Source organism: Gekko japonicus, unplaced genomic scaffold, assembly GCF_001447785.1.
Source record: "Gekko japonicus isolate JY-2015 unplaced genomic scaffold, Gekko_japonicus_V1.1 scaffold2043, whole genome shotgun sequence".
Classification (NCBI taxonomy): domain Eukaryota; kingdom Metazoa; phylum Chordata; class Lepidosauria; order Squamata; family Gekkonidae; genus Gekko; species Gekko japonicus.
In genome coordinates, this window is record NW_015166480.1 from 305,646 (window position 1) to 332,239 (window position 26,594).

General features: G+C 39.9%; 1 protein-coding gene across 1 annotated transcript in view; it reads left to right on the top strand.

Annotated features, from left to right (window-relative positions):
• LRP1B (LDL receptor related protein 1B) overlaps positions 1 to 26,594 on the top strand; it is a gene marked incomplete at both ends in the record, with an annotated part of 332,345 nt that overhangs the window by 302,149 nt on the left and 3,602 nt on the right. The window contains 7 exons of the mRNA XM_015412125.1: positions 8,140 to 8,262; positions 9,530 to 9,652; positions 13,720 to 13,854; positions 17,217 to 17,336; positions 19,486 to 19,727; positions 25,361 to 25,584; positions 26,124 to 26,230. Coding sequence (XP_015267611.1) covers positions 8,140 to 8,262; positions 9,530 to 9,652; positions 13,720 to 13,854; positions 17,217 to 17,336; positions 19,486 to 19,727; positions 25,361 to 25,584; positions 26,124 to 26,230 — 1,074 coding nt within the window. The remainder of the gene's footprint in view (positions 1 to 8,139; positions 8,263 to 9,529; positions 9,653 to 13,719; positions 13,855 to 17,216; positions 17,337 to 19,485; positions 19,728 to 25,360; positions 25,585 to 26,123; positions 26,231 to 26,594) is intronic.

Here is a 26,594-nt window from a genome sequence, read left to right on the forward strand (position 1 = left end):
GCGGTTCAGTAGCGGATTAAAGGGGCGGGTTCGCTCAGGCCCATCTGTCAGGCATCCCCCAGCTGTACTCAAGATGTCTTCTGCTGCTTCCTTCCCGAGTTTAAAAGATACCAGGTGAAAGTGGTAGCGAACCTTGTGTAGAGCGGGTTGATTCCAGTTCCCTGAGTGTGAATGCAAGTGCTGCTAAGGTGGGAACAACCCGCAGTTATTGATAATAGGCACTGGTTGTTTCCTCCGGCAGGCACCATTGGGGCCTGCGCGATCATGCCCTATTTGCCACTGCACCCATGTGCATGGGCGCATGCAGTCCGGCACAGAAAGAGCCACTAACAGCCCGCCAGGGCAGCCCAACAGTGTGAACACTCCATTGTGCTTCCTCCACGGTATCCTCCCACTTCATTCACTGTGGTGTGAACGGGAATACCGCAACCAAGCCGATCCGGGTCTGTTCCAGTTTTTCTTTGCCACAACTCCCTAGCGCTTCAAATTGCCAGTCTGAACGTGGCTTGTGTGAAAGATGAAGAGGGAGAAACAGGGACAGACTCTGTAATTAACTGAACCCATCTTTATTGTATGTAACAGTAGACAAGAAGAGCAAGATAAAGTGGCAGATTTTAAGAAGGCAATACAGGAGAATCAGAAACAAGACACTTTAGATTATTCTAAGGTGAATTGCAAAGCATTTGAACATTTTTAGTGGAGGCAGTTTTATATTCCTTAGATGTGTCCACCAATAGCTTGTTCTTGCAAAACCTACCCATGAATATGTGCAGTGTTCCGAATAAGAAACAAGTGGACAGGGGAGGGAACAAGTTTGGGTCCACGGCTGGAGAGCGAGGAGTAAAGGGAAGTAGAGTGAGTGGAGAGAGGAGCATGGATGCCTTCATGGAATGGCCAGTTGAGCTGCAGGTGAGACCAGACAGAGAAGCTACATGGAGCCATAGTGCAGGCGAAAAGAGCAAGGAGGTTTGCTTAGGGAAAGTTCCAGTCAGACAGAAGTTAATATGTTGCCTGTTCCTGTATGTCCAAGATTTCTGGTGGGTCAGTCTCAGAGGTCTGGTGGTAAATGAGTCTTGGGGCAAAAAGGCAGCCTAAACTGGTGTGTCCTTTTATCCCCGAATGCTTGCCCCTTTTTTGCCAGAAGTGGGAACATGATTTCTCATTATTTGGGTAACTACAAAGGGTGCTAATGGGTCACAAGATGAAGTCATCATATTGATCGAAGGCTTTTTTTATTTTACTGAGCCAATCTTTATTATTCTGGAAAGTTTATTGTCCCATAAACACTGTCATTCATTTTGGTCAGGGTGTTGTGAGATCTCACTGAGTCACAAACCCTAAATATAGGGGTGTAACATTTTGCATGGGAATCTGGCTATCTCATCATAAGGTGCATTTTATTTCACTTAATTCCTGTTATTCTATGGTTTAATTCAACATGGAGCCTGCCTACACCTTTGGTAGACCCAACAGTGTAAGGCTTCTGGGGGTCAAGAAGAGCAAGATAAAGTGGCAGATTTCAAAAAGGCAATATAATCCCTTTTTTATTTTACTGAGCCAATAGTTATTATTCTGGAAAGTTTATTGTCCCATAAACACTGTCATTCATTTTGGTCAGGGTGTTGTGAGATCTCACTGAGTCACAAACCCTAAATATAGGGGTGTAACATTTTTGCATGGGAATCTGGCTATCTCATCATAAGGTGCATTTTATTTCACTTAATTCCTGTTATTCTATGGTTTAATTCAACATGGAGCCTGCCTACACCTTTGGTAGACCCAACAGTGTAAGGCTTCTGGGGGTAAAATGACAAGAAAGGAGGATATTTCCTGAGAAAGCACCAGTAGTAGCGGAATGTAGTTAAGGAGACTAGATTTTTTCTCTTATACCATGCAGCTGATTGTATGCAGGAAGGGGGGAGGGAGAGTGCTACTGAATAAACTGGGATTTCTGCATTTAGCAATAATGACATATAATTACAAGCCATGTACAACCTGTTTTGTGCAATAATAATCCAGCACCCAATAACAATTTAACAATTTTTAATCAGTCTGCATTCAGACGTCATTATAAACTACTTTTTAAACAAACTGTGCTTCATAGTTTATAATTTTTGTAAAATAAATAAATGAAGAAGTAGTTTATGGTTTATTTGGAGACCCAAATACAGTCTTAATATCTTGTACCAGCATGTAGATTTCTGCTATTGAAAGTTGTAGGTCCTTGACATTGAAAGGTTGAATACAATCCTTCCATTCCAATGAAGTTTTTCTTTCTTTCAATAATCTATTTATTAATTTCCATACAAAACAAACAAACAATAGGCCACAAATGAAGTTTTTCTTTCTTTCAATAATCTTATTAATTTCCATACAAAACAAACAATAGGCCACATATATTTTAAGCACATCGCAATAACCGAATGTGGATTAATATGTTAAATATACATTTGTTTCAATATCATATAATCAGTTCCTATATCACATATTTCAAGACTTTACATATTGCTCTGACAACAAAGTTTATAATAGATCCAAATTACATCTTTATATAGCATAAATACTATTACAGCTCAGTCATGCTGTAATGAAGTCTTCATATTTCATGCTAATCATGCTAATGAAGTCTTCATATTTATTTGGACAGTTTGTATCATATTCCCTTGCTGAACTATTACCAAGACAGCATTTTAAAATTTGTTCTATCTTTTGAGAACCCAAAGCGGAGAGCAAAATGTTATATCTGAGTCTTTTAATAATTATTTCTTCAATAAAAGGCATCTTTAGGACAGCTAATATATTCTTACTCACTCTGAAACAATATAGCAAATATATTACCAAATTGCAATATTTTACATCTTGTAACACTAATTTTCAGGAGGGGGGGATTCAAAAAAATATCATCCCCCCTGATAGGATTGGTCTTATTCCTGAATCTTATTCCCACCAAAAAGGCCAAACCAGACAAGCCATCCTATTTACTTATATAATTAACTTTTTATTCCCTATTTGCTAGTCAAGGTTCATTCTATAATCTGAGGGAAATGCAAAAATACTTATCCTTTATCTAAATTTTCCAAGCACAACATTACCTAGATCCTTCTTATAATCCTATTTGGACTGTCTTCTATCTTATTTGTATAACTTTTTTTCTTTTTCTTTTATTTTCTTTTACCAACACTCAAATAATAATGAATATACACCCTTTTGAAAAAATATCTAACTAAAAACTAGCCAAATTTTCTAAGTTTATCAACTTAGTCCATACCATATAACCTCACCTTCACCTGTACCAAACAAGAAATACTTAATAAAAATGTAAAGTGAGACAAACACCTATTCTCCCTCTCCTTACTTTCTGTAACTACTTATAAAATATCATAAAGAGAGAGGGAGATTAAGATATGACATAAAACCAACCAAAGCCACTATAGTAAAAATAAAATATCAACATATTACTAAGTTACGTTACAAATTACCCATCCTTTCTTCATAATAACTACACAATCCATTTCTTTTCTTTTTTTCAGAAGCCATGAATACCCAAAGAGGCACAAAAAGGGGGGGGATTATATTATTCTAAGAAACACAGTTTTTGTCTCTTCTTTCTTCTCCATGTTTCTGTAACCTCCCTTTCCCTTTCAATCTCTTTCAAGTGCCTTGAATCTTTGTACTCATCAGGTTCCATTTTCCTATCTTTCCTTCCATATTTCAAGATGCCAGTCATCGTTCTTTTATTCACTTTGAGTTTCTTTACACAGTCCTTAACTCCTCTTTTGCTTCCCCCTTCTTATTCTTTCTTTTCATTAACACGTTTAATGAGGGCCAGTTTGTTGCTTCTTTTTTTATTACAGAGTATTATTTCTTTTGTAGCAAGGTCCGTTTCCTGAATCTCTTTTTCCTTAAATACTAGCTGATTTTCAAACTGTTCCCTCATCTTCTCCTGATCCTCGATACAACTCTGGGTAAATTGATTTTGCTCTCCATTTTTTTCCTTTTCTTGATTTACAGTTTGGTAATTTTCCACCAGATTATTACAGGCAACCTTCACAGTTTGCGTAATCTCTTTCACTAAAAAATTCTGAAACTGTTCCTAAGTAAGACTGCCAACTTCTGTGTCCGGGTCTAACTCTTCATCACCTAATCCCAACTCCATTTTACAATTAGTCCTCTTTATTCGTTTCACAAAAACATTATGTCTTCTTACAACTCAGCTGCTCTCCAACTATTACTCTCAACAAACAAAGGATAGATATTTTCCTTACCCCCGCCATTTTACAACTAAATTGATTTCCAAATGCTTTGTAGCTGCTTTTTAATAGTTGGATATATTTCTTGGGGGTATAAGATCCAAATCCACTCAGTTTTTGCTTGATAATACATGAGTTGGTATCTTTGTTTTGATGTGCTTCTTATCTTGTTAAACTACAATTAAAAGGAAGGTCGCAGCTGTAGTGGATACATGGAAGCCATGTTCCACTCCTTTTCTTGGTCTTGCATCGGGGCAACACAGGCCACTCCCACAACCTGCCGATTGTGGGGTGCCCGAGCAAGCCTCTTGCTACCCAAGTTCCCTCCAGGAGTCTGGGTGGTGCCCAAGGTGGTCACCAGGACCTGGGGTCTCCAATAGAACCAAGAAAGGGTGAACACCCTCAGGAGCAACCCAAACAACGTCTGCTCGCTGCGCCGTACTGCAATAAGATCCCACTCCAATGAAGTTGACAGAAGGAATTTTTCCCACTTTCCCCTTCCTAGGGCAGCTCATATGCCTCCCACTAGGGATTCTCAAGAGCAGCATAAGATACAGCATGAAGGGGCTGCAGCTAGAAGAGGGAACTTATGGAAATTTCTCCTTGTACTTTTGTGCAAGGGAAGCATACCCCCCCAAAAAGAGCAAAAGTTCACTCAAGGATTGCAAACCGGGTTTCTACTTCTGTGGGCAGTTTCCTGGGCCACATCCCATTCTGATCCTGGTATAATGCCCCCCTCCCCCAGAATATTGATGTCTCTGTCTACCAGGGGAATGAATAGTTTGGCAAGGCCTCAAGTTACCACTAATATCTAAATTAAAACTAGATATTTGAATTAACATTTTAAATGAATTTGGATATTTAGGTGCGTAACAGCAGGCTAAATGAGTTGGAAATTAATTCTACTCTATTCATCACAAATTAGTCCAATTAGCCAAAATTTATTTTTGAATCCTCATAATCTTTTGCTATTATAAAATGTGTAGTGGAAGGATGATTAAAATCTTAATTGAAATACAGACTAGTACAATACTTGTACAAAGAATTATCAACAAGTATTCTTTTTTTAAAAAAATAGTTTGCATATTGGCATGGCGATATAATACTGTTACCCAAATGGTCTACACATATATATACCTTGACTATAGAAATGTCCCTCTATACTGTGTCAGAAGCTTATGCATGCATGTGGTCAGGAAAATTAATATCGGGACTATTCTGCCAGAACTATACCAGGGTCCAAGATCTGATATAATACCTCATTAAGGTGTGCATATTCTTAGAATTAAACAGGCCTAGGTTTAAAGTTGAGAGTTTATTAAGCAAAAGAATAATAGCAAAGGGAATTAGGAAACTGAATACAGAGTTTGAAACTCTCTCTCTCACACACACACACGCACACTAAATAAATGGTCTACTAATTCTAACTTCTACCAAATCCTAATCTAAGAAAATATTATTAGTCTAAAGAAAATCCAAGTAGATGGGATGGGGAGGAGAAGAAAGATATAAGAACCTGCCTGGGTGACTAAAGTCCAGTGAGGTTCATTGGAGGAAGGAATAACAGCATAGGTGAATGCAGGGTGGAGGAGCTTGGCATGATCTTTAGGCATCAGGGTCAATGCAGAGTCATGCACACATATACCACTACATATTTCCACATGAGAGTTTTGGTGCCAGGTGATGGAACCTAGTACAAGCATGGACGGATTCAAGAGGGAATTGGATAAACATATGGCACAGAGGTCCACCAATGGTTATTAGACACAAGGTATAAATAGGAACTCTCAGTCTGGGGCAACTGATGCTTGGTATTCTTGATGCTTGGGGGGAGGGGCAACAGTTGGAGGGCTTCAAATGTCCTGGCCCCACTGGTGGACCTCCTGGTGGCACCTGGTATTTTTGCCCACTGTGTGACAGAGTGTTGGACTGCAGGGGCCATTGGGCTGATCCAACATTGACTTCTCTTATGTTCTTAATATCAAGATGGGACCCAATGGCTGGAACAAAGAGCTGGGATTCTCAGGGCTAACTTCATACCACCAAAGTGTTCAGATAGAGGGGGAAATAGACACTTCTCAAAATGGATTGACTGGGAGCCACAAGTATCAAACTTCACTGACAAATCAGAGATATAACTATTGGATGGGAAAGATATCTCTCAGGGAGGGCATATTGGGGATGTGATGTTGTCTTTGATACAATTTATGGCCCAAATAGAATAACAAACTAAGTCTATATGGTCACCTTTTGGTTGAATTAGATTCCAGAGAAAAACACAGTGAAAGAAATAAAGATATAAAATGAAAAAAATGCATGAATTGAAAAGTTATTCCTAGATACTGTGGAGAAAATATCATGGCACAGAAATGTCATGGGCAACGACGACAGCGCTGGGCACCAGCCTGAGTTGACACTACCGTCAGAGCTGCCGGCATTGCCTGAGCCAGAAGCCAGCCCCTCTGACACCTTGGGAGTTCAGCTTGCCACCGCCACTTCCAGTGCCTGAGCCTGTAACCCCCACACCTGGTCCTGCAGCAGCCGATGAGGTACGGATGCAACCGGGAAGCCCTCCTGACTAACCTTCGTGGGTGACTTGGCTGAGGGAGTGGCTTCGCAGGGACTTAGCCACCCACGGGCGAGACACATGCTGGCAGGGAAGATGAGCATCAAGTCCTGAGTACTAGCAGGAGCAGCGCCACTGCCATGGGGAGCATGACTGGAGGGCTATACAGCTCTCACTCGGGATCGGACTCCCCGTGGAAGCAATGAGTCGCCTTCATGCGGACCTCACATCCACTTTTGGCTCCTGTTCTCAGACCCCACTCTTGTTCGGATCTCCTGGCTTTCTGACCTTTGCTTTGGATGACCACTCTCTCAGACTCGTGATTCTGCTCTCGCTCTGACTTTCCTGGCTACAACCTTGGACTGGACCTGACTCCTGCCTCTCAGCCCAGCCCAACCCGTGACAAGAAAGCACTTTTGAAGAAATGTTCCAATTGTGGGAATAAGTCTGATAATCACTACCTGTGTCTCCTATATTTGGGAAAGTTAATGATATTTCAAAATTTCCAGTATAATTACAGTTGGTAGAAGGTGTTATTAGCCAATGCTGGCACTTGAGCTCCAGGAGTAATACTTGGTTGAGGAACACTCCTACATTGCCTACTCTGTTCTTTTGCAATGCAACCCCATTGCCTACAGATTACTCCCTCTTCTGCTACTGAAAATCCTGACAACTGTAAGCTCCTTTGACTTGTATGTACTGAATTACAGTTAGTCTATCCAGTCCATTGCAATGTCTAGTTACAGATTCAGGGAAGAAAGAAGGTCTTATCTAGGACTAATTAAAAAAAGAAAAGAAAAATTAGAGTTAGTTCCAAACTGCCCAGTGATTCCATCCAGCTGTTAAATACCGCATAGAAGAGACTTCATAAAGAAAAATGACATTTTAACTAGTTACAGATTCAGGGAAGAAAGAAGGCTGTTAAATACCACATAGAAGAGATTTCATAAAGAAAAATGACATTTTAAAAAGAAATAAATGCAAAATTTCACTACCCCACCGTATAAGTTACTGGCTACTATATTATATGATTTCTCATTAGAAAATTATCTGGACTTTGTATTTATTCTATTTGGTCACCAGAAAGGGAGAAGACCTTTGTATCAGTGATTTGGGGAGGCTACTTGTAATGGAAAAAAATTGGGTATGAATTGCATTTTCTTTTCATTGTATTTCCTGTTGTATCAAATCACATATAGCAGCAACCTCAAATTAAAGCTGCCTCCTCTGATAGGGAAGACACGGTGATATAATATACAAACTCAAATTATAACTACAAAGTAGCACAAATTATGTTTTGATCTAGGTATTTTGGTTTTTCAGGTGGGAATATATGTAGACCAGATGAATTCCTTTGCAACAATTCCCTCTGTAAACTTCATTTCTGGGTTTGTGATGGAGAAGATGACTGTGGAGACAACTCTGATGAACTACCTGAAATGTGTTGTAAGTTTTTCTATTATTTCAATGAGTTGCTATTGTTGGCATAACTCATGTTCCCATCTTCTCATGTTCCCATCTTGTTTGAACCTTCATTTCTTGGTGGATCAAATATTCATCACTGTTTCAGATAGTAAACTGAACAGACAACTTATGTACAAAGATGGTAGGGGGTTTGTACAGAATTTGGGGGTTCCTCTGGGATACATAAAATATGATTTTGTAATTTAACTTAAATTAAAAAATATTTTAAAACCTCTCAAAAACTGGCCTAGTGAGGTCTAACTCGTCCACAACACCCATACTTGGATCCTCTATGTATCAGCTGAAGGGGGAAGTGGGGGCTAAATGCAGGGGCTAAATGCTGCTAAAGAGCATGTGAGAAAATTCTAGGAGGGGAAGGTTTTGAGGATGTTGTGGGAATTCCCTCTCATTATTCCTCATAGGAGTCTATCTTGTTTTATAGTAGATGCACATTTGAAATAAGCAGGTGACATACAGAGCTTACATACTGAACCTCCTTTTGTTCCAGAAAGGTTTTCTAGATATGTATTCTGGCACTAAAGAGTATACCTTTCTCATTAACAGGGTTTTTTCCCCCTTCCAAATCTAACCACACAACATCAATGTTCCCTCTAAGCTGTGGAGTCTTGTGAGCAAAAATTCTACCTCATGAGCTACTGGCATTAAAGTTGTGAGTGAGCGATTTGGCTCCTGCATAAATTAGTTTGCTCTGGAGCCATCCTTCCTGTGCTAAGACAAAAATGTGTGAGCCAGAGGCTAAGAAACTGTGAGCTAGCTCACACTAACTCAGAGGGAACACTGCACAACATTACTGTGGTATATTTATATACATATATATGTAATAGAACAGTCTGCTTCCCCCCCCCCCCGATATCTGTGTGATGTTTAGTCCTATTGGATGGAGCTCTTGTTTTGGTTTCCAGTTTTGTATGTTAGCTGTAGTTGTTGGTTGTGAGAGTTGTCCTTTGCAAATAAATGGCTGATGTTTTGAGCCAGCTTGTCTCTGCTGAATGGGCCTGAGAATGTGTGCCTGAGTGGGAACCCGCAGCAAAAGAGGGACATTACAATTACTTTATAAATCAAAATACGGTGAATGTGCTTGTTGTAAAATCATGTTCAACTATAAAGCCATATCAGTACTAACCATCACTTTTGTTGTCTGATGGAAGCAGAGTAATAAACCTGAATACGTGTCAATGTATGATTTTTAGAGAATGTATATCATAGTTTGTTTGTTTTCTATTTGCAGTAAAATTTCCATGTCCCCCAACAAGACCGTACCGGTGCAGAAACAACAGAGTCTGTCTGCGACATGAACAGATCTGTAATGGGATTGATGACTGTGGTGACGACTCAGATGAAGACCATTGTGGCAAGTGATTTTATTTTGGATTATTTTAGCATAAAAAAAGGATTTTCATTTTATTTGTGGAAATGTGTGAATTTTACCTTTTGATCTAACACTGGAGGCAGGCGTTATGTGCTGTTCTAGCCACTGGCTGGAGGGTGAAGAGTAGATAAGTTATTGAGAAACGGAACAAGTCATATGAGACCAATAACTCTTTGTTGCTGGTTTACCTGAAGGATTTTTGCCTGCTCTGGTTTAAGTTCAAAGGTGAGCGGTACATCAACAAAGCCATGCTTATGGGCTGCTTGGTGGCCTGTGTTGCCTTTCAAACATTCAGCACCTTCCTTGAATGAGTGGTTAAGGACCGCACACAATGCCAACACATCACCCACTCTTTGGGTGACTTCTGCTCACAGCCCCAGCCTCTACCTCAGCTTGTGTTGACTGACTGGCCTTTCAAGCATTAGCAGTGGGACTGGGGGTCCCATTGGCACAGGATAAGATGGAGGGCCCCATGTACCAGCTAAAGTACTTGGGTATCCAGTTAGATTCAGTCCACTATGGTCACCTGTAACAGTAAAAAGACTTCCCCCGTCCTCTCCAGGACGGGAGGGTCTATTCACTGCTCTTAGGGGGAAAACAAATAACAAAAGCTCACACCGGTAGATGCTGCCACCATGTTGCTTTACTGGGTTCTCACAGGTCTGGAGCAAAGCAACGAGAAATCTCCAGGCTGCCACGAGAACACAAGTCTTAGAGCAAGGCTGAAGTCTCCACTTCAGGCTTGGACACAGACACAGAAACTGGTAGTGGTTAAGCTGAGCAGGTCTAAGACACAGGATTAAGGCTCTGGAATTTGTGAAGCTCAATGACCCAAACAAAGGTAAAATATAATTTCTTTATTTAAATAAATTGTGCAAAGTTATTAAAACACGAGACATTAGGCAGGTGATTTAGGTAATAATGAATGCCGTCATCCAGTGGAACATGCCTTTCTGGGGCTGAACCATTTATGCAGCCAGAGGTTTTGTTTTGTTCCCTTCCCTTTTCTTTTTGATGCAGCAATTAATTTGCCATTGCCAAATACAGGTGCCATTGTTTTGGACTGCATCTGCAGCCACCCTGCCCCTAGGCTGGGATGTCGCAACAGACCTTTCAGTGTGCATAAGTATTCAAGACATAATGGAGGGTTGCTAAGGAGTCTTAACCCGGCCTGGTAGAGACCCCAAAGAATCCACACCTTGGTCACTAGGAACCAAGGTTCTTATAGAAAGCCAGGCTGAGGGTGATCCAGGCCTGTTGACCAACCACAGCCCTACAACGTGATGTCACTTCACTCAGTAACCAGGGTGACCAGAATATCCCATAATACTTGTTTGTGCTTCAGGAGGAATCGAAACTTAAAATTCTAAAGGATGGCGTGATTCCTCCCTACACCAGGTACGTTCACTTGAGAATGTTTCAGCTAATTGATGGCCCCACAAACTGGTACGATAAGGGGCCAGTTGCTAGGAGTTAAGGTCATAACTCTAAGTCTTATCAGGACCTTAGGACCTCCTTCTCTGTATCCATGGTAACCCAGACACCTCATTAGCTTGCTTACAATTTACAATCTTGGGAACATTCCATGACCAAAGTAGGTCTTAACAAAGCCTACCTAAAGTTTGGTCAAGCAAGCAGGCAGGCAAACAAAATGGTGTCGGTTTTGCATTACAAATACAGTAACCAATTCAGCACACCAAACCCCCCTCTTTCTTTTACATCATGTAGTATTGGAGATGGATTCATGAGATAATGGAAAAAATAACAAGAACTAACATCCCATTTACTCCAGAGATACTGTTATTGAATATACTTCCGAAAGACTTTGATAAAGCAGATAGGTATTTGATGCCCCTAGGCTGGGATGTCACAACAGACCTTTCAGTGTGCCTGGTCCTCCAGCTCTGGCATTAAAAAGGAGAGAAAATCGGATACCTCTGCTGCCTCTGCTGCTGGCACTACTAAGTAATTCATTGGGGCCTCCTCTTTTCAATGATACTTTAGCAAAAACTAAACCTTCAGACCCTGTTGCTCCTACTTGCTTAGTACCCCAATAGAGCTGAAACAGAATATTTGAGAGAGGGTTTTGGGGTGGGATTCAGGATCTCCTTTATGGTCCAAAGGGTCCCCACAGTCTTTATTAACTTTAAATCTGCCAGGGACCTACCCAATGTTGTGGCACAAAAGGTCACCAAGGAGTATGTGGCAGGCCCATTTGAATCCCCACCTATCTCAAATCTCAGGGTTTCCCCCTTGGGAGTGGTACCCAAAAAAAGCCCCAGGTGACTGTCATGTGATTCATCATGTATATTACCCCTAGGGGTTGTCTGTCAACAGTTGTATTTCCCCAAAACATTGTTCAGTGAGGTACGCTTCTTTTGACCAAGCCATGCAAATTGTGCAGTCTTGTAGCATAGGCACCTTTATGGCAAAATGCGACGTTCAGACTGTGTTCCACTTGTTGCTGGTTTACCTGAAGGATTTTTGCCTGCTCTGGTTTAAGTTCAAAGGTGAGCGGTACATCAACAAAGCCATGCTTATGGGCTGCTTGGTGGCCTGTGTTGCCTTTCAAACATTCAGCACCTTCCTTGAATGAGTGGTTAAGGACCGCACACAATGCCAACACATCACCCACTCTTTGGGTGACTTCTGCTCACAGCCCCAGCCTCTACCTCAGCTTGTGTTGACTGACTGGCCTTTCAAGCATTAGCAGTGGGACTGGGGGTCCCATTGGCACAGGATAAGATGGAGGGCCCCATGTACCAGCTAAAGTACTTGGGTATCCAGTTAGATTCAGTCCACTATGGTCACCTTAATTTCGTTTGTTAAGTGGTGTCCCCAGGATGTGCCTTTTGCACATGGCTTGCCTGTGCTACTTCAGGGGTACATGCCCCTCCACAATATTAGAGTTACACAAGGCATTAAGGAGGACTTAGGGGTTTGGCTCAGCTTTCTAAAAGGTTTTAATGAGGTTTCCCTTTGGCAATCACAGTTGGACATGGGGGGGGTACCTTTCAGGTTCACACTGACACATCCAGCAGTTGGGATTTGGGATGTGTTTTGCTGGGCACTGGTGTTCCATGCGTTGGATACCACAATGGGCCAGCACTGTCATATTAAGGGGTCTTACCTTTTTGGATTTTTTTTCCTATTTGGGCAGTAGTTATCACATCAAGGTATATATTCCAAACAGGTGCATCCTATTTTGGTGTGACAACTAAGCCCTAGTCAGGGTTATCAGTTGGCAGTCATCACACTCTGTGCGGGTCATGCTAACATGCCTGGAGTCTAATATCTCCTTCTCAGCATGCTACATTGCAGGAACCAGTAATGACATCACAGATGCATTGTCTTGATTTAAGGATGAGTGGTTTCACATGCTGGCTCCAGGAGTGAACAAATACCTGCACTGGGAATGTGAGTTTCATCTGGTGGAAGGCGGGTTGCCTGAATTAGCGTCTGTCCCTATGCTGCCCCAATGCTCCTATGGTATAATCAATAAAAAGCTGTGGCCACTTTATTCTCCAAATTGTCTGTGTCAGTTCCTCACCTGCAGACCTGCTATGCCACTGGACCCACAAATATAACCTTTGTGTACACTTTTCTAGGCTTCTTTGCAAGCCACAACAAACAAGGCTAAAAGTAAAAATTGAAACTAGATTGCTCTTGCTGTGGGAGGAGAGAGGTTGGCCATGATTATTCAGTAAAAGGAAACAGCTTTATACCAAGCTAAGACCATCAATCAGTATAGGTCAGCATCATCTACTCTGGCTGGCAACTGTACTCCAGAAGTCTCTGACAGAGCAAGTTCATCGTCAATGCCAGTGTAGTGAGGTCCTTTAACTGGAGTTTCCAAGGAGTAAACCTTGCACCTTCCGTAAGTACATCCTATGCAAAAGAATTTTTTTTGTATCTGAACAAAGTAGGCTACCCACCTGAATTTAGTATCTGAAGTTCCTTATGTATGGACTTAATTATTAATGTATACAAGTATTTTTTAAAAGGAATCCCTGTCATTTGATTTTATATACCTTTATATTTCTTTTCAGGCCTTACTGAATATAGTTGTGAAAATAATGTGAATCCTTGTGGTGATGATGCATATTGTAATAAAACCAAAACATCTCTTTTCTGTCAATGTAAGCCTGGATTTCAAAGGAACAAGAGAAACTGGCAATGTGAAGGTATTTTCTGAGCAATGGTATTGAAATCCTTGTATTAAAATGGTTCATGAAAATGACTAAGAGAGCAATCCTAAACAGGTCTACTGATTCCTACTCGGGTCTCTTCTGTGGGACTTACTCCAAGGAAAATATTCTTAGAATTATACTGCAAATAAATTAAATGCCAGAAAAGCACCTTTAGTAATAACCATGTGGTTATGGAGCACCATTTTACTTTGGGAGAACAGAAATCAACTAAAAACCTTTGTATATTAGTAAGTTAACCATTCATTGTACAATGAAGAGCTGCAAATCCTTAGAAACATAATTATGTTTGTTAGGGAGCATGTCTACCTTTGTTACGTCCTGTCTCACCTCTGCAAATTTTAAAAAATTAATACCGTAGAGATGAACGTAATATTTTATTGCATTTTGACATTGGTTTAGCGACAGTTTAGCAAAGCAATTTTTTTTTAGTTGTTTATAGTAGGGGTCCCCAACATGGTGCCCAGGGTGCCATGGTACCCACCAACACCTTTCCTGATGCCCACCCAGTATTTTCAGACAGTGGGCAGGGCCAGTTGGAGCTTGTGCCCAAAGGGATTCTGATTGGTGGTGAACATTAAAGGCATCCTGTTAAACAGAGCTTCTGCCTTCAATGTTGAATGCTGAGTAACGTTGAGTTACTACTAGGGCTGCCAAGTGGGGGCGGGGGCGGCTTTGGAGGCCCGATTTCCGCCGCCGCAGAATTGGGCCCCGGGGGGAACTCCGCCCCAGGAAGCACAGCGTGGCTACATCACCAGAGGTGATGCAACCATGTCGATCATGTTGGGGGCGTGGCCCCGATCGTCGGAGGGAAAACTCTATCGTTTTCCCTCCGACGATCGGAGCCACGCCCCCAACATGATTGATGTAGCGCGTCACTTCTGGGACGTGCTGGCGGCACGTGAGCACTTTGTGCGCGCATGCACGCGTCGGATGAGAGCTTCCGGAGCCCGGTGACGCTCCCCCGCCAGTAAGTAGATTAGACTTGGCAACCCTAATTACTACGAGTGTTATCTATAACCTCACTCTCTGACAAGTTGTGGTTGTGGAAGCCATTTTGTTGTTGCACTCATGACCTTGTGTCAAAATTTGAAAGGTGCCTGCAGGATAAAAAAGGTGGGGGACCCCTGGATTATAGAGTCTGCTTTGTATTGAACTGTAACACATTTCATTGCCATAATGTTTCCAGATTATGGGCATAGCTAGTAAAATATAGAGTTCTATGGATATATTGCTTATAATATGAAAGCACACTGAGTCCCTATTATTAAGATTTCACATGGAGACGTACCTCCTTGAGCATTCCATGTTTGCATGTCTCTCTTGTCTCTGTTGTTTGCCTGCTGTTCCTTAATCACTTTGCTAGTGTAGGCAAGTGAGATGCCATTGAAAAACTGCATAATAACAGAACTGAATATACCTGCAGTGCAACATCTCAGTACACAACTTTACCGTGGTCATGTGGCCGGCATGATACCCACTGTGCCACCACTCCCCTTGTTGGCAAGTGAGGTGCCACTGAAAAACTGCATAATAACATAACTGAATATACCTGCAGTGCAACATCTCAGTACACGTGCAATGTTTCATGTGAGAAGGCTGCCTCCCAACTACCTCATTACACTACAGCTGCATAAAGAGAAGCCCATACTGGGACACCTGTGCCCAGCCTGACTTGTAATCAAATATTAGAGCAGGGATGACCACTTGAGCCACCACAGCTCCACATTAGAGCAGGGACGAACTCTTAAATACCTTTTAAAATGTCTTTGTCACCTTTCATGGCTCCAAATGCTGCAAGGGGAAAGGAGGGGATTCATGCCTCTTTCCCGCACCATTTTTCCCAGCAGAATTAGCCACCTGGGATGCTGCTTTTCCCTTCCTCTAGCTGCATGTATCTATTCCTAGTGGAAAATGCATGAAGCCCCTCCTTCCCCTTTGTGGCATTTGGAGGCATGTGGGGCAACAAAGATGTTTCAAAAGGCTTTTAAAGGCTAGTCCCCACTCTAACATTTGACTGTGAGTGATGTCAAGCACGCATCTCTTGACATGTCAAATGTAACGTGTTATTTTGCCCCATGTTTCACTGCTTTCACCCCAGATTTATAAGCATGCATATCAACCAACATATTTTGCATTAAAGGAAAGGATAAACACAATAGAGTGACTGAATGGAACGTGAAGGACCAGGGATTCCATGACAAACTCTTCTAAGTAGGGTTTATTTCCTTACATATTGCCATTTCTTGATGGACCTTGTTATTGGAATTGGCTGCAGTTGAATAGGTCTGAAGGGGAGAGGCCTGAGGTAAGAGTGCAGGAGCAGACAGAGGCAAATATTCTAGGGTGATGAGAGAAAAAGAAAACTGGATGTGACAGCAGATAGCCTCACTGCTGATGGTCCAGTCCAGCTGCTTCTAGGATTCCAAAACTGATGTTCTCCAACATAGCCCTCCTCAAAACAGAACAACTCATCAAGAATTTCATGCTGGCAGAAGATCAAGGTCAACTGTGAGGATGCTAGGGTTTCTTAGACTTGGCTGCATATAACACAACATTTCTAGCAGTGGAGAAGGTTTTTCTAGCTTTGTCTTAATTATGAGCCTCCTTACATTGTGTAGATAATGGCTGAAGTTCTTTGGTGGCTATAGGGTTGGTTTTTTTTAAGTTTTAAACCCATCCTACCTTTGGATTTATGTGTGCTATATTATAAATGTCTCAGCTCATATAAAAAATATGGGCTAAGCTGTTTTATAGAACATTTAATATGGATGAAGTAAAGGTGGAAAGTGGGTGGGGTGCGAAATAACTAAACAGAAGATCACACATCGTGTACATTAAATCCACTCAAATTCATCACAGATAATTTTAGAAACTTCTGAGGGTGAGTCATTTATATCCATTTATACCTTGTTGTCAAACTTTCTACCCATTTACATGAAGAGTGTACATGTTGGCATGGAGAGACTACTTGGAGGTTGGAACTATGGCTATCTGGGCTGGAGAAGGCCTTTGCAGGGGCTAACGGATACTCATTTTTATGTTCTCCCTTCATTAGCAGATCAGTATTTCAAAGGAATGTGTTACAGCTCAAACCTGAGCAGTTTTTGGAATGACTCTCCACTTTGAGTGAGATTCCCGTGAGGGATATCTATGGGCTTTAGTTGGAGGAGTAGGTGGGAAAATTGTGCTCCAAGGGCAGAAATCGCTTCTGTTTGCAAATATTTCCACATAATGCATTATCATTCAGGATGGCTTGGGTTGTAAGAAGAGAGCTTCCCAATAACTGTGATATTTTAATAGTGAACTGACTTGTGCTATTTTATTTTATTTTCTAGATATCAATGAATGTGTGATATTTGGTATATGCTCTCAACTCTGTACCAATATAAAAGGATCATACAAATGTACATGTGAAAAAAACTATAAAGAAAAGAATAATAGCTGCATTGCAAAAGGTAAGCCCAGAAAAATAATTACTGATCCCACTGGACCTACTAGCTGTGATCCCACCCCACATGAAAGCATAATTCTCATGCATGGCAAAATTCTCAGAATAAATTAGTAGATAATACCAATACATGGTACCATACAATTTTGTATTGGTATATATGGTATACTTGAAAATCATGTTGAAAAAAACTTTTTCTCAGGACCATATTTGAGACAGGTAGCATTGAGATGTAACCGTCGATTTACGAAATGATCACAGGTGTATCATATAATCTGCAATCCCCAAATCTCCCATTTCTTTAAACTGTAGTTATTTTTAAAGGTTTTTGAAGTAAATATGAGCAGGAAGCAACTTGAATTTGTTTTACAGCAATGTGATTTTATGTGGTATTGCTGTTGTACATTTCAGATTGTGTTAATGCAAAGTACATTCCAGCATTGATACACCAAGATATAATTTTGAACTACAATGTAAAAAGGATATATTCTTCATCCTTAACTCTAATAAAAATAAATTATTTTATTGACTTCTATTGCAAACCAAGCTGCTTTTATCAGGAAAGTCTTCCTTTATAGTTCCCATGTGTAGATTATTTTAGAATAAATAACAGTATAAACAGAATAAATAAATTATACAGACATGTATCAGAGTCTTTTCTAGTAGTCTTGAAATTCTTCCTTAGAAGTGTCACCCAGGTGTGGACTGGGAAGTGAAAATGACAATGGAATGTGCTCCCTTCGGCAGCACATATACTAAAATTGGCACGATACAGAGAAGATTAGCATGGCCCCTAAGTTTAATGTAATTATTTCCTTTCAATTTATGAAAACTGTAATTGTTTCTTGTGCTTGGAAAATAACAATAAAAAGAAAAATTAAAAAAAATTACACTGGAACAAACCTTATGGTGCTACAAACCAGGGCTGCAGGGGCCACTCAGTCCAGCAGTTCCAACAATGGGATTCTTAGTTCATCCATTGCTTCCTCTTTAAAACTGACAGCAGTACAGGAGTGAATGGGTGAGGTGACGCAGATTATCATTGCCAGTGATCTGAGCCAAGAGCCCCCCGAATTGCTGGCAGTGTTGCTGGGTCTTGACTGATCATGGCTGGTCACCAATGGCCTTCTAAGTTAGCGGTTCACTGGGGAATTTCCCTGTAAATTAAATGGCCAGTGCACTTCAGGTCTCACTTAAGAAGAAACTTCCACATTTGCTTTGAATTTCTCAAAAACTCTTGAACAGGCCTTTGAGGTCTAGAGTTATGCTTGCACTCAGCAAAAGGGCTGTTTTATATCTCATGTAAAAGCGCTGCATGAAAAAAAATGAAGTAGAATCAAAATATGTTGTTCCCCTTGCACAAAATATTGTGTAACCTCTTGAGAAAGTGGAACCATAATTACTCTTACTGAACATATGTATTACAATATTGCTTGGTTTCTACTAGCACAAACATTTCCAGAAAAGCATTAGCAGCTGTGTTCCTTCCTTCATGGTTCTTTGGAACTACCTAATCCACATAATTAAACACCGTTATTATATTGCTGAGAATTACTATACAATACTGAAATGTCAATGCAATTGTCATAGATCATATGCTAATATTCAAAATCCCTTGCTAAAAGCTGATAGAATTTTTATAATGTCTGCTCATATCAAGAAGACACTGCTTTTGTGATAAATTTTGGATGTGATGTATTACCTAGATGCTATATTCATTCTTAATTCTAATAAATTGTTAATGCTGCATAAAGAACAAACATTTTTTTAAAAAGAGAACATTTATGGATTTACGTTTTTTATTGCATTGACAGGCTTGCAAGTAATGAGATTTAAAAATTCCTTATTCACCTACATATGGGACACGTGTGTGTTAGACTGCATCAGTACTAAATTGAAATGTGCTTAAAAACAGACTTTTAATTTACAGGATTTTATTTCATATTATACTCCACTGGGGAATTTTCTTGACAGTCTCACTGATTTAAGAAAAAGTACCCAAGATTACATTGTGGGGGCGGGGTGTGGCAAGTGCAACATCAGTTTATAGAAATAAATTCTCCAAATAAATATGAACATTTAAAATACATAAAAACATTGATTCTTAAGTAGCTGAAATTTACTTTATTTTTGTATTTCATTACAATAATCTCCAGGCTCTGAAGATCAAGTTCTCTACATTGCTAATGACACTGATATCCTGGGTTTTATATATCCATTCAACTACAGTGATGTTCATCAACAGATTGCACACATTGAACATAATTCAAGAATAACTGGAATGGATCTGTATTATCAAGGAGAAATGATTGTTTGGAGTACTCAGTTTAATCCTGGAGGAATTTTCTATAAAAAGTTTCATCAGGGAGAAAGAAGACAAAGCAGTAGTGGCGTGATAGTAAGTAAACTAGAAGAGTGTTTTTGTTTAGCTTGGTTATTGTGTATAACATGTTTAACATATACAATCAAGATTTAATTCAAATTTATGTGCTGGTTAATTTTGAATAGAGCAGTCTGCTAATGATATCAGGTCTCCCCTCCCACCCTTGGAGCTGCTCGTTATAATTCAGCAAAATTTTAACAAAGCAAGTGTGATCAATGTCATTCTCAAATTGCTTCAATGGATGTAGTTCCAATTTCTAACTAAACATTACCTGCAAAAGTGTTCTGATTTATCTCCTAGGTTTTAGATATTATTTTATATAGCATACATTTCTAAATTAACATACACTATGTTAAATTATTCAGAAACATGCATATGAAATATATTTTTGTTATTTTATCTGCTTACCAATTTTGAAGTGCACTTTTATGAAATAATTAGCAAATTGGTATCAACTGGCTCTGTGAGCCAAACTGTAAACCAAAGATTTAAATTCCAGCTGAAACCAATTTTGAAATGGTTCTCTCTATTCTATTAAATTATAGCCAATGTTATATTGTAGCCAATATTATCTCCTGATTTGCCTTCTTCATTGAATAGCCACAGATCTATATTGGGTTAATAGGTATCCAGACAGCCCTAGTCACTAAACAGTTTCTGTCCAAAAGAAAAATCAAGCCGCACCCACTTGGAGTCCTCCTCTTTCCAACCAGCTACAGAACAGAGTCCTATATCAGCCTGTTTAGATAGCTGTATTTGATTTCTCAACATTTTCTCTAGTTACCACTTTAGCATAGGAGGTGTATTCTGGCTATGAAACATCAGGACATATCATCAACAGATCTTTAGCAATCAAGTTCAAAAGATCATTACTTGAGAGTCAGTACAATCTGAATTACTTTCTGTAAGAATTTGTATCTACTGTAATTGCATTTTGTTTGGAATTAAGATTAGGATCTTTAGAAGGGATGATTGTAAACTATTTCAGTGGATTTTGGAATCAAATATTGGTTCCCACCCTACTGTACAATAATAACACAAAATCCAATGATGTGTGGATGCATCCACAAAGGACTAGTTTTTTTTTAAGTGGTTTATTATTTTATTGTTGTTTTTTAATTACATACGTCCCATTGCAACATATGGCTATGTATTTTTCTAGGATCCTTGAATTAATGGGACTTGAATATCTTTTCCACAATGACCAGAAGTGGATAGGAGAACAAAGAGTTCTATCTGTGTTCCTTTGGTTCTGCTCCTTGACGTTCTATGAAATACAACATAAGATTGTTGGGGCATAGAGCGAATTACAGTCAGGATGGAACTGTGGGAACAGACTCAGCTCATTCTTTCTTTCTTTTTAAACAGACAGTAGTTTCCCCAATGATTGGTTCTATATCATAAAAATAACAATGGTTATATAGGAAATTAGGGGGAACAAGTGGGAACCTGCAAGGAACTTTTGGGAAGGGAGCACCCCACCCCCCCTGTCTTTACTGCCTCTTCTTTCCCTCCCTTCTCTGATATTCATTTCCCTTTCTTTCCCCCCTACCACATCTGTCACTCACCTTCTCTTTCTTTATGACCCCACCCTTTCTCTGTCACCCCCCTTTTGCCAGGAGGGGCAGCAATGACTCCTGCACCCCACCACCCCTGCAGCTTTGCCACTTGGCATGGGGACATTGACAGCTCCCACCTACTGACTGCCTCTAGCTTTATCAGCTTGGCAGGGGGGTAGCAACAACTCCCTTGTCCATGACACTTTCAGCTTTGCCAGCTCAGTGTGGGGGGGGGGGTAGCAATGACTCCTATGCGCCTCCTTCCCCGCTCCAGTTTTGCCACCTCTGCAGCTGAACGAGGGTGGAAAAAAATGGCTCTTCTCCTTCTCCCACCCTCCTCCTCCTTCTCACACAGTGGCAGCTGCAGCAGCCAGCATATTAGAGTGTTTGTGTATTTGAATGTATATTTCTGTGCAAAAGCAGACAACCCTCTTACTTAGGGAAGGATTTAATGCCCCATCCATTTTTCTGCACCCTGGGGAGGGGGGGTACCCCATGTTTGCAGAACTATCTGTTTTCTGTATGTCATGGTATTAGAGCTGAATTGAACCTCAGTCTTCGACTAAAACTCTGCAAAACCTCCGGTATACCTATGATACTTTAATTTCTATAGTAATTAGCTTCTGTACCTGAAACTTTGGTTCTGTTTCCAAGGAGGCTTCAGGCTGCTGCTTTGTGCTGTGTGTGGCCTTCAGGATATCACTGTACACTTTGCCTCACATGACACTTGCTTTCTGGGAATGTTTGTACTTTCCAGAAGTCACTATCAAATTCTAAATAGATAAGAGTATCAGAAAGTAGCTTCCTTGACCCAGCTGAATTAGTTTGGTTTGGAGTTGATCTGATCAACTACCCTGCTGTTATGGGTCTTGGCAGAACAACCAAAGATATCCTTTATAGAATTATAAGTGCACTGTTTATGTATTGGGGTTGTGTTGAATATTTAAATGCTACAAAAATGTTTTCTGACTTAGGAGTGTGTAATAAAATAAACTGAGTTTTGGTTTAGAACATCTCTCTCTCTCTCTCTCTCTCTCTCTCTCTCTCTTTATCTCCTTTCTCATAGATTCTCTCTCCCTCTCTCTCTCTTTTGATGCATTTGGGAAGCCAGCTTCTCTCCCTCCCAGAATTGAATACAGTGGAAATGAGGGTGCTTGAAAAGGTTCTTGCACCCCTCATTTCCCCAACACTGTCAGTGTGTCCCAGATCCACATATATAGCTACCCTCAGATGGGGCAACCCTTGACCTAGCAGTATAGGGATCTTATTACATTATTGGCTCTTTTGGATTTTGTTGCTTCTACTAAACACTTTAATCCTGCTGCTTGCACTAGGGCAAAACAATAGTGGGATTGGCATGGCTACTAATTGGCCTGTGACTGTTTGGTATATTGAATGGACATAGCTAACACTTAGAAAAACTGCTGTGTTTGAAGCAAGTTTGTGTTGCAGCCCGTGAAACTCACTCCCAAATGGATTTAGGTTTGAATGGTAGACAACTATACTGCAGTCAAGTTCTTTAGCTTTGTTGGTTTGAGAAATTAACTGTATATGAAGATGAGAATTTACTCTGAATATCAGTGCAGTCATCTGAAGCGGAAGATAATTAAAGCAATCATGACATGCCAGCTGTAGGATGCCCAGTTTATTTGGGTACCATGTGGATTCCACGCTTATTGGAACACAGAGTGATTTCTTTTTGGGATTTTTTTTCATTCTGCTTTAAACAAAGAAGAGTTTTGCCAGTTTCCATCCTGCAGCAGTATCCAGCAGGAAGATCTTTGTGGGGGAAAAGCTGCCCAAGCAGCTTTGAAGAAATAGAGATAACTCAGAAATGAGTCTCAATTAAAGTCGTATACATTTTCTAATTTTGTGATTATAGAATTGGATTCTTTACAGGATGGAAAAGGACATTTCAAACCTAGATGTTATGATTGTCAAAAAGGTCACTGAGGACTGGTTCAGATATTACTGTTTATTATTCCATCCCATTTTCTGCTGCTGAAATAGTGAGAAGTATCTGGCTGGCTGTCAACCCAAAAGTATATAAGCAAAGATAGCATAAGTCTGTCACACATCTCACTATTCAAAAGTGACATTGGTGTGTGAATCTCAAGAGTGGGACGTTAATATTGTTGTGGATAAACATTTATCTCCAAAGCCTTCCTAAGTATCTTTTATGAAATGGAGGAGTCTCAGAAAAAGGAAAAAGCATAAGCAATAATAACCTTATGTAAAAGAAAGGGACTGTAAAAAGATTTGTAGAGTTTATGTGCATTTCAAAGACACTTTTCTGCTCCTGCCCCAGAAATCACACTATCCTGAACTGTCAGATGCCAGGGTTCTTCCTTCACATTCTTGCCCCAAAGCAAAGCCACATCAGGGCATCCTGGGGTCTATGAAAGTTTCCTCACTGTCAGTGCAGACTATCATCAACAAAAAGCCGCAGAGAAATGGATTAGGAATTTGTGAGAACATTGATTCAGGAAAGTGCAGCTCTCTCATGTTTGTTCACGTAAAGCTGAAGCTTGATCTCTTCTATAACAGCATCCTTATATAAGGCTAAGCTTCCTGCCTCCCAGATATAAGACTCAGGTCAAATCATATTTGTCTCCTAAAAATCTTTTTTAGGGGGCTGTCTTCTGCCTATCCCAAATAATTCAGATTGAACAAAAGGTACACTATACACCTATATGTCAGGGTCATCCTAATAAATAAAATAGGACTCGGGTCCTCTGCTATACAAGATTCCAAAGAATTTAAACCAATTTTTCTAGACAAATTAAGTACACAAAATTGTTTCAACACAATACTTTTGTGAGTGTTTTATTTAAATTTCATTTTATTCTGGAGCAGTTTCCCCCCCTCATTTTTTGAAGGATAAACAATGCAAGTCTTAAGCAGAGTTATGCCCTGCCAAATCCATTGAAGACAGTGGACTTAGAAGGGTGTAACTCTATCTAGGATTCACCTACATATTTTTGTATAAATAATCTAAATTACCTTATACAGTCCATATCACACCATTTGGAGATTAAACTGACCTTGTAGTTTAGGGTTAGTGTCATAGTGTCAAAAGAATTTCTACAAATGTCATCTGCATACACTGTGTCATTCTTGTTGCAATGGTATTATTCTGAAAAAAAATCAGTTCATTGTTGAAATTATAATGGCAACCACAAGTGAAAGTGTAACCTTAAAATGGAGAAATATTGCACCCTGGAAAAATGCAGCAATATAAGCACTCTACATGTAAATAAATGTTATGATGGCTGGTCAATGATCATCAGATAAAAACAATTTACTCTAATTGTGACTGACAAACTGACTGTAGCGATCATAGTGTCTGTGGCAGTTGAGTTGGTTTGGCCTGATGTTATCTTTTTCATTTTGGATTTTTAGCTTACCTACATGCCTATGTACTACTGCTCTCTCTGTGTGTAGGATGGAACACCCAGACCCTTTTTCAACAGACTAAAGGCAAGGTGATGTGGCATGTGACTGCATTGCTCACATATGCTCCCTGACAATGGATTTCCTTTAACTATCAGAGGTTGCTAGGATGTTCCTTTTTTCTCTTTCTTTTAGAAAGTCAGCAAACTTCTAGCTGACTGGTTTCTGCCTGTTTACACTGTCAGATTGCCTAATGGCTCCTCAATGACCATCAGTTAAAACCTCTTTCATTTACCATCATCAGCAAAATCTGGCATAGAGTTTCTGGCCATTACAAAAGATAATTTAAAAAAACCTCTGGTTCAGGAGTCTATGGCAAGCTATGATATAAAAAAAATGGGGATTGTGGATCTAGCACCTAGTTTACCTGTAATTTGTGGATTTCTTAGAGGTATTTTATGGAGGCAAATAGAATTTGCATCAGACTGTGCTGACTGCTGATATTCAGTCTCAGACCTTTCATATTGAACTATAAAGCACATAGATTTCAGTGACTCTTGAAACTCATGTTTCAAATGCTATATGTCAAATGTTCCTTTGAACACATCAAAATCCTTGATTACATGAAAAAGTACATAAACTATGTCAAAGAAATGGCTATCATTGTGAGTTTTTAATGTTTGTATTTTCTTCTAGTGCCCAGAATTCAGAAGACCTAGAGATATTGCAGTGGATTGGATAGCTGGAAACATTTATTGGACTGATCACTCAAGAATGCACTGGTTCAGTTATTATACAACTCACTGGACAAGTTTAAGATATTCTGTCAATGTAGGACAGATAAATGGACCAAACTGTACAAGGCTCCTTACAAACATGGCAGGAGAGCCATATGCAATTGCTGTAAATCCACCCAAAGGGTAGGTTGTTATGAAAACTTTTTATCATACCTATTCTTTTTTTGTATGTACTGTGTTTAAAATTTTTATGTATTATATACCATAGTTGTATGTGTTATGTGCCATCAAATCACTTCTGATTTATGATTGATAACCGTATGAATTCATGACAAGCAGAAGGTCCTATCATTGACAACCTTTCTCAGGTCTTGCAAACTGAAGACCATGGTTTCCTCTATTGAGTCAATCCATCTCAGGTCTTTCTCTTTTCCTACTGCCTTCAACTTTTTCTACCATTATTTTTTTCCAGCGATGCCATAGTTAGCTATAGAAAATTCAGATGGCTAGAGAATTGCAGTAACCCCCAGTGAATAGACCTAAGCTCTGGGGGCAGAGTGGGATGATGCAGAAGGAATCCCCTCTATGAGTTCTGTGTGGTAGATCCAGTCAGAGTATGGCATCCTGATTCAGTGGAACAAATGCTTGCAAATTTCCATGGGCTTCCTCCTATATTTATTGTGTAACTTATCAGTAAACAATTTTGTATCTGGAATTTTCAGTATGATGTACTGGACAGTCATTGGAGATCATTCTCACATAGAAGAAGCAGCAATGGATGGCACTTTGAGAAGGATATTAGTGCAAAAGAATTTACAAAGACCTACAGGTACAAACCCTTTCCCTTCTCCTTTTGTGTGTGTGTGAAATTGTTTTCCAGATTCTGATTTGTGTTTTTTTTAGTTGATTTGTTATGTGTATGTAAAATTTAATAATATATTTTTAATTAAAAAAATATTCTTAGGTGTATCATTTATTTATTTATTTATTTGCATTTATATCATGCCCATCCTGTGAGCAGGCTCAAGGCAGGTAACATCATTATAATAACTACAATTTCAGTTTAAAACATGATAAAACATTCTAATAATTAAAACAATGGGTACACCTTGACTCAGTGTCAGCTGGCTATAAAATTCTGGCCCGATGGTGCAGTGAGTTAAAGTCCAGTTGTCGGTGGTCAGTAAATAGAC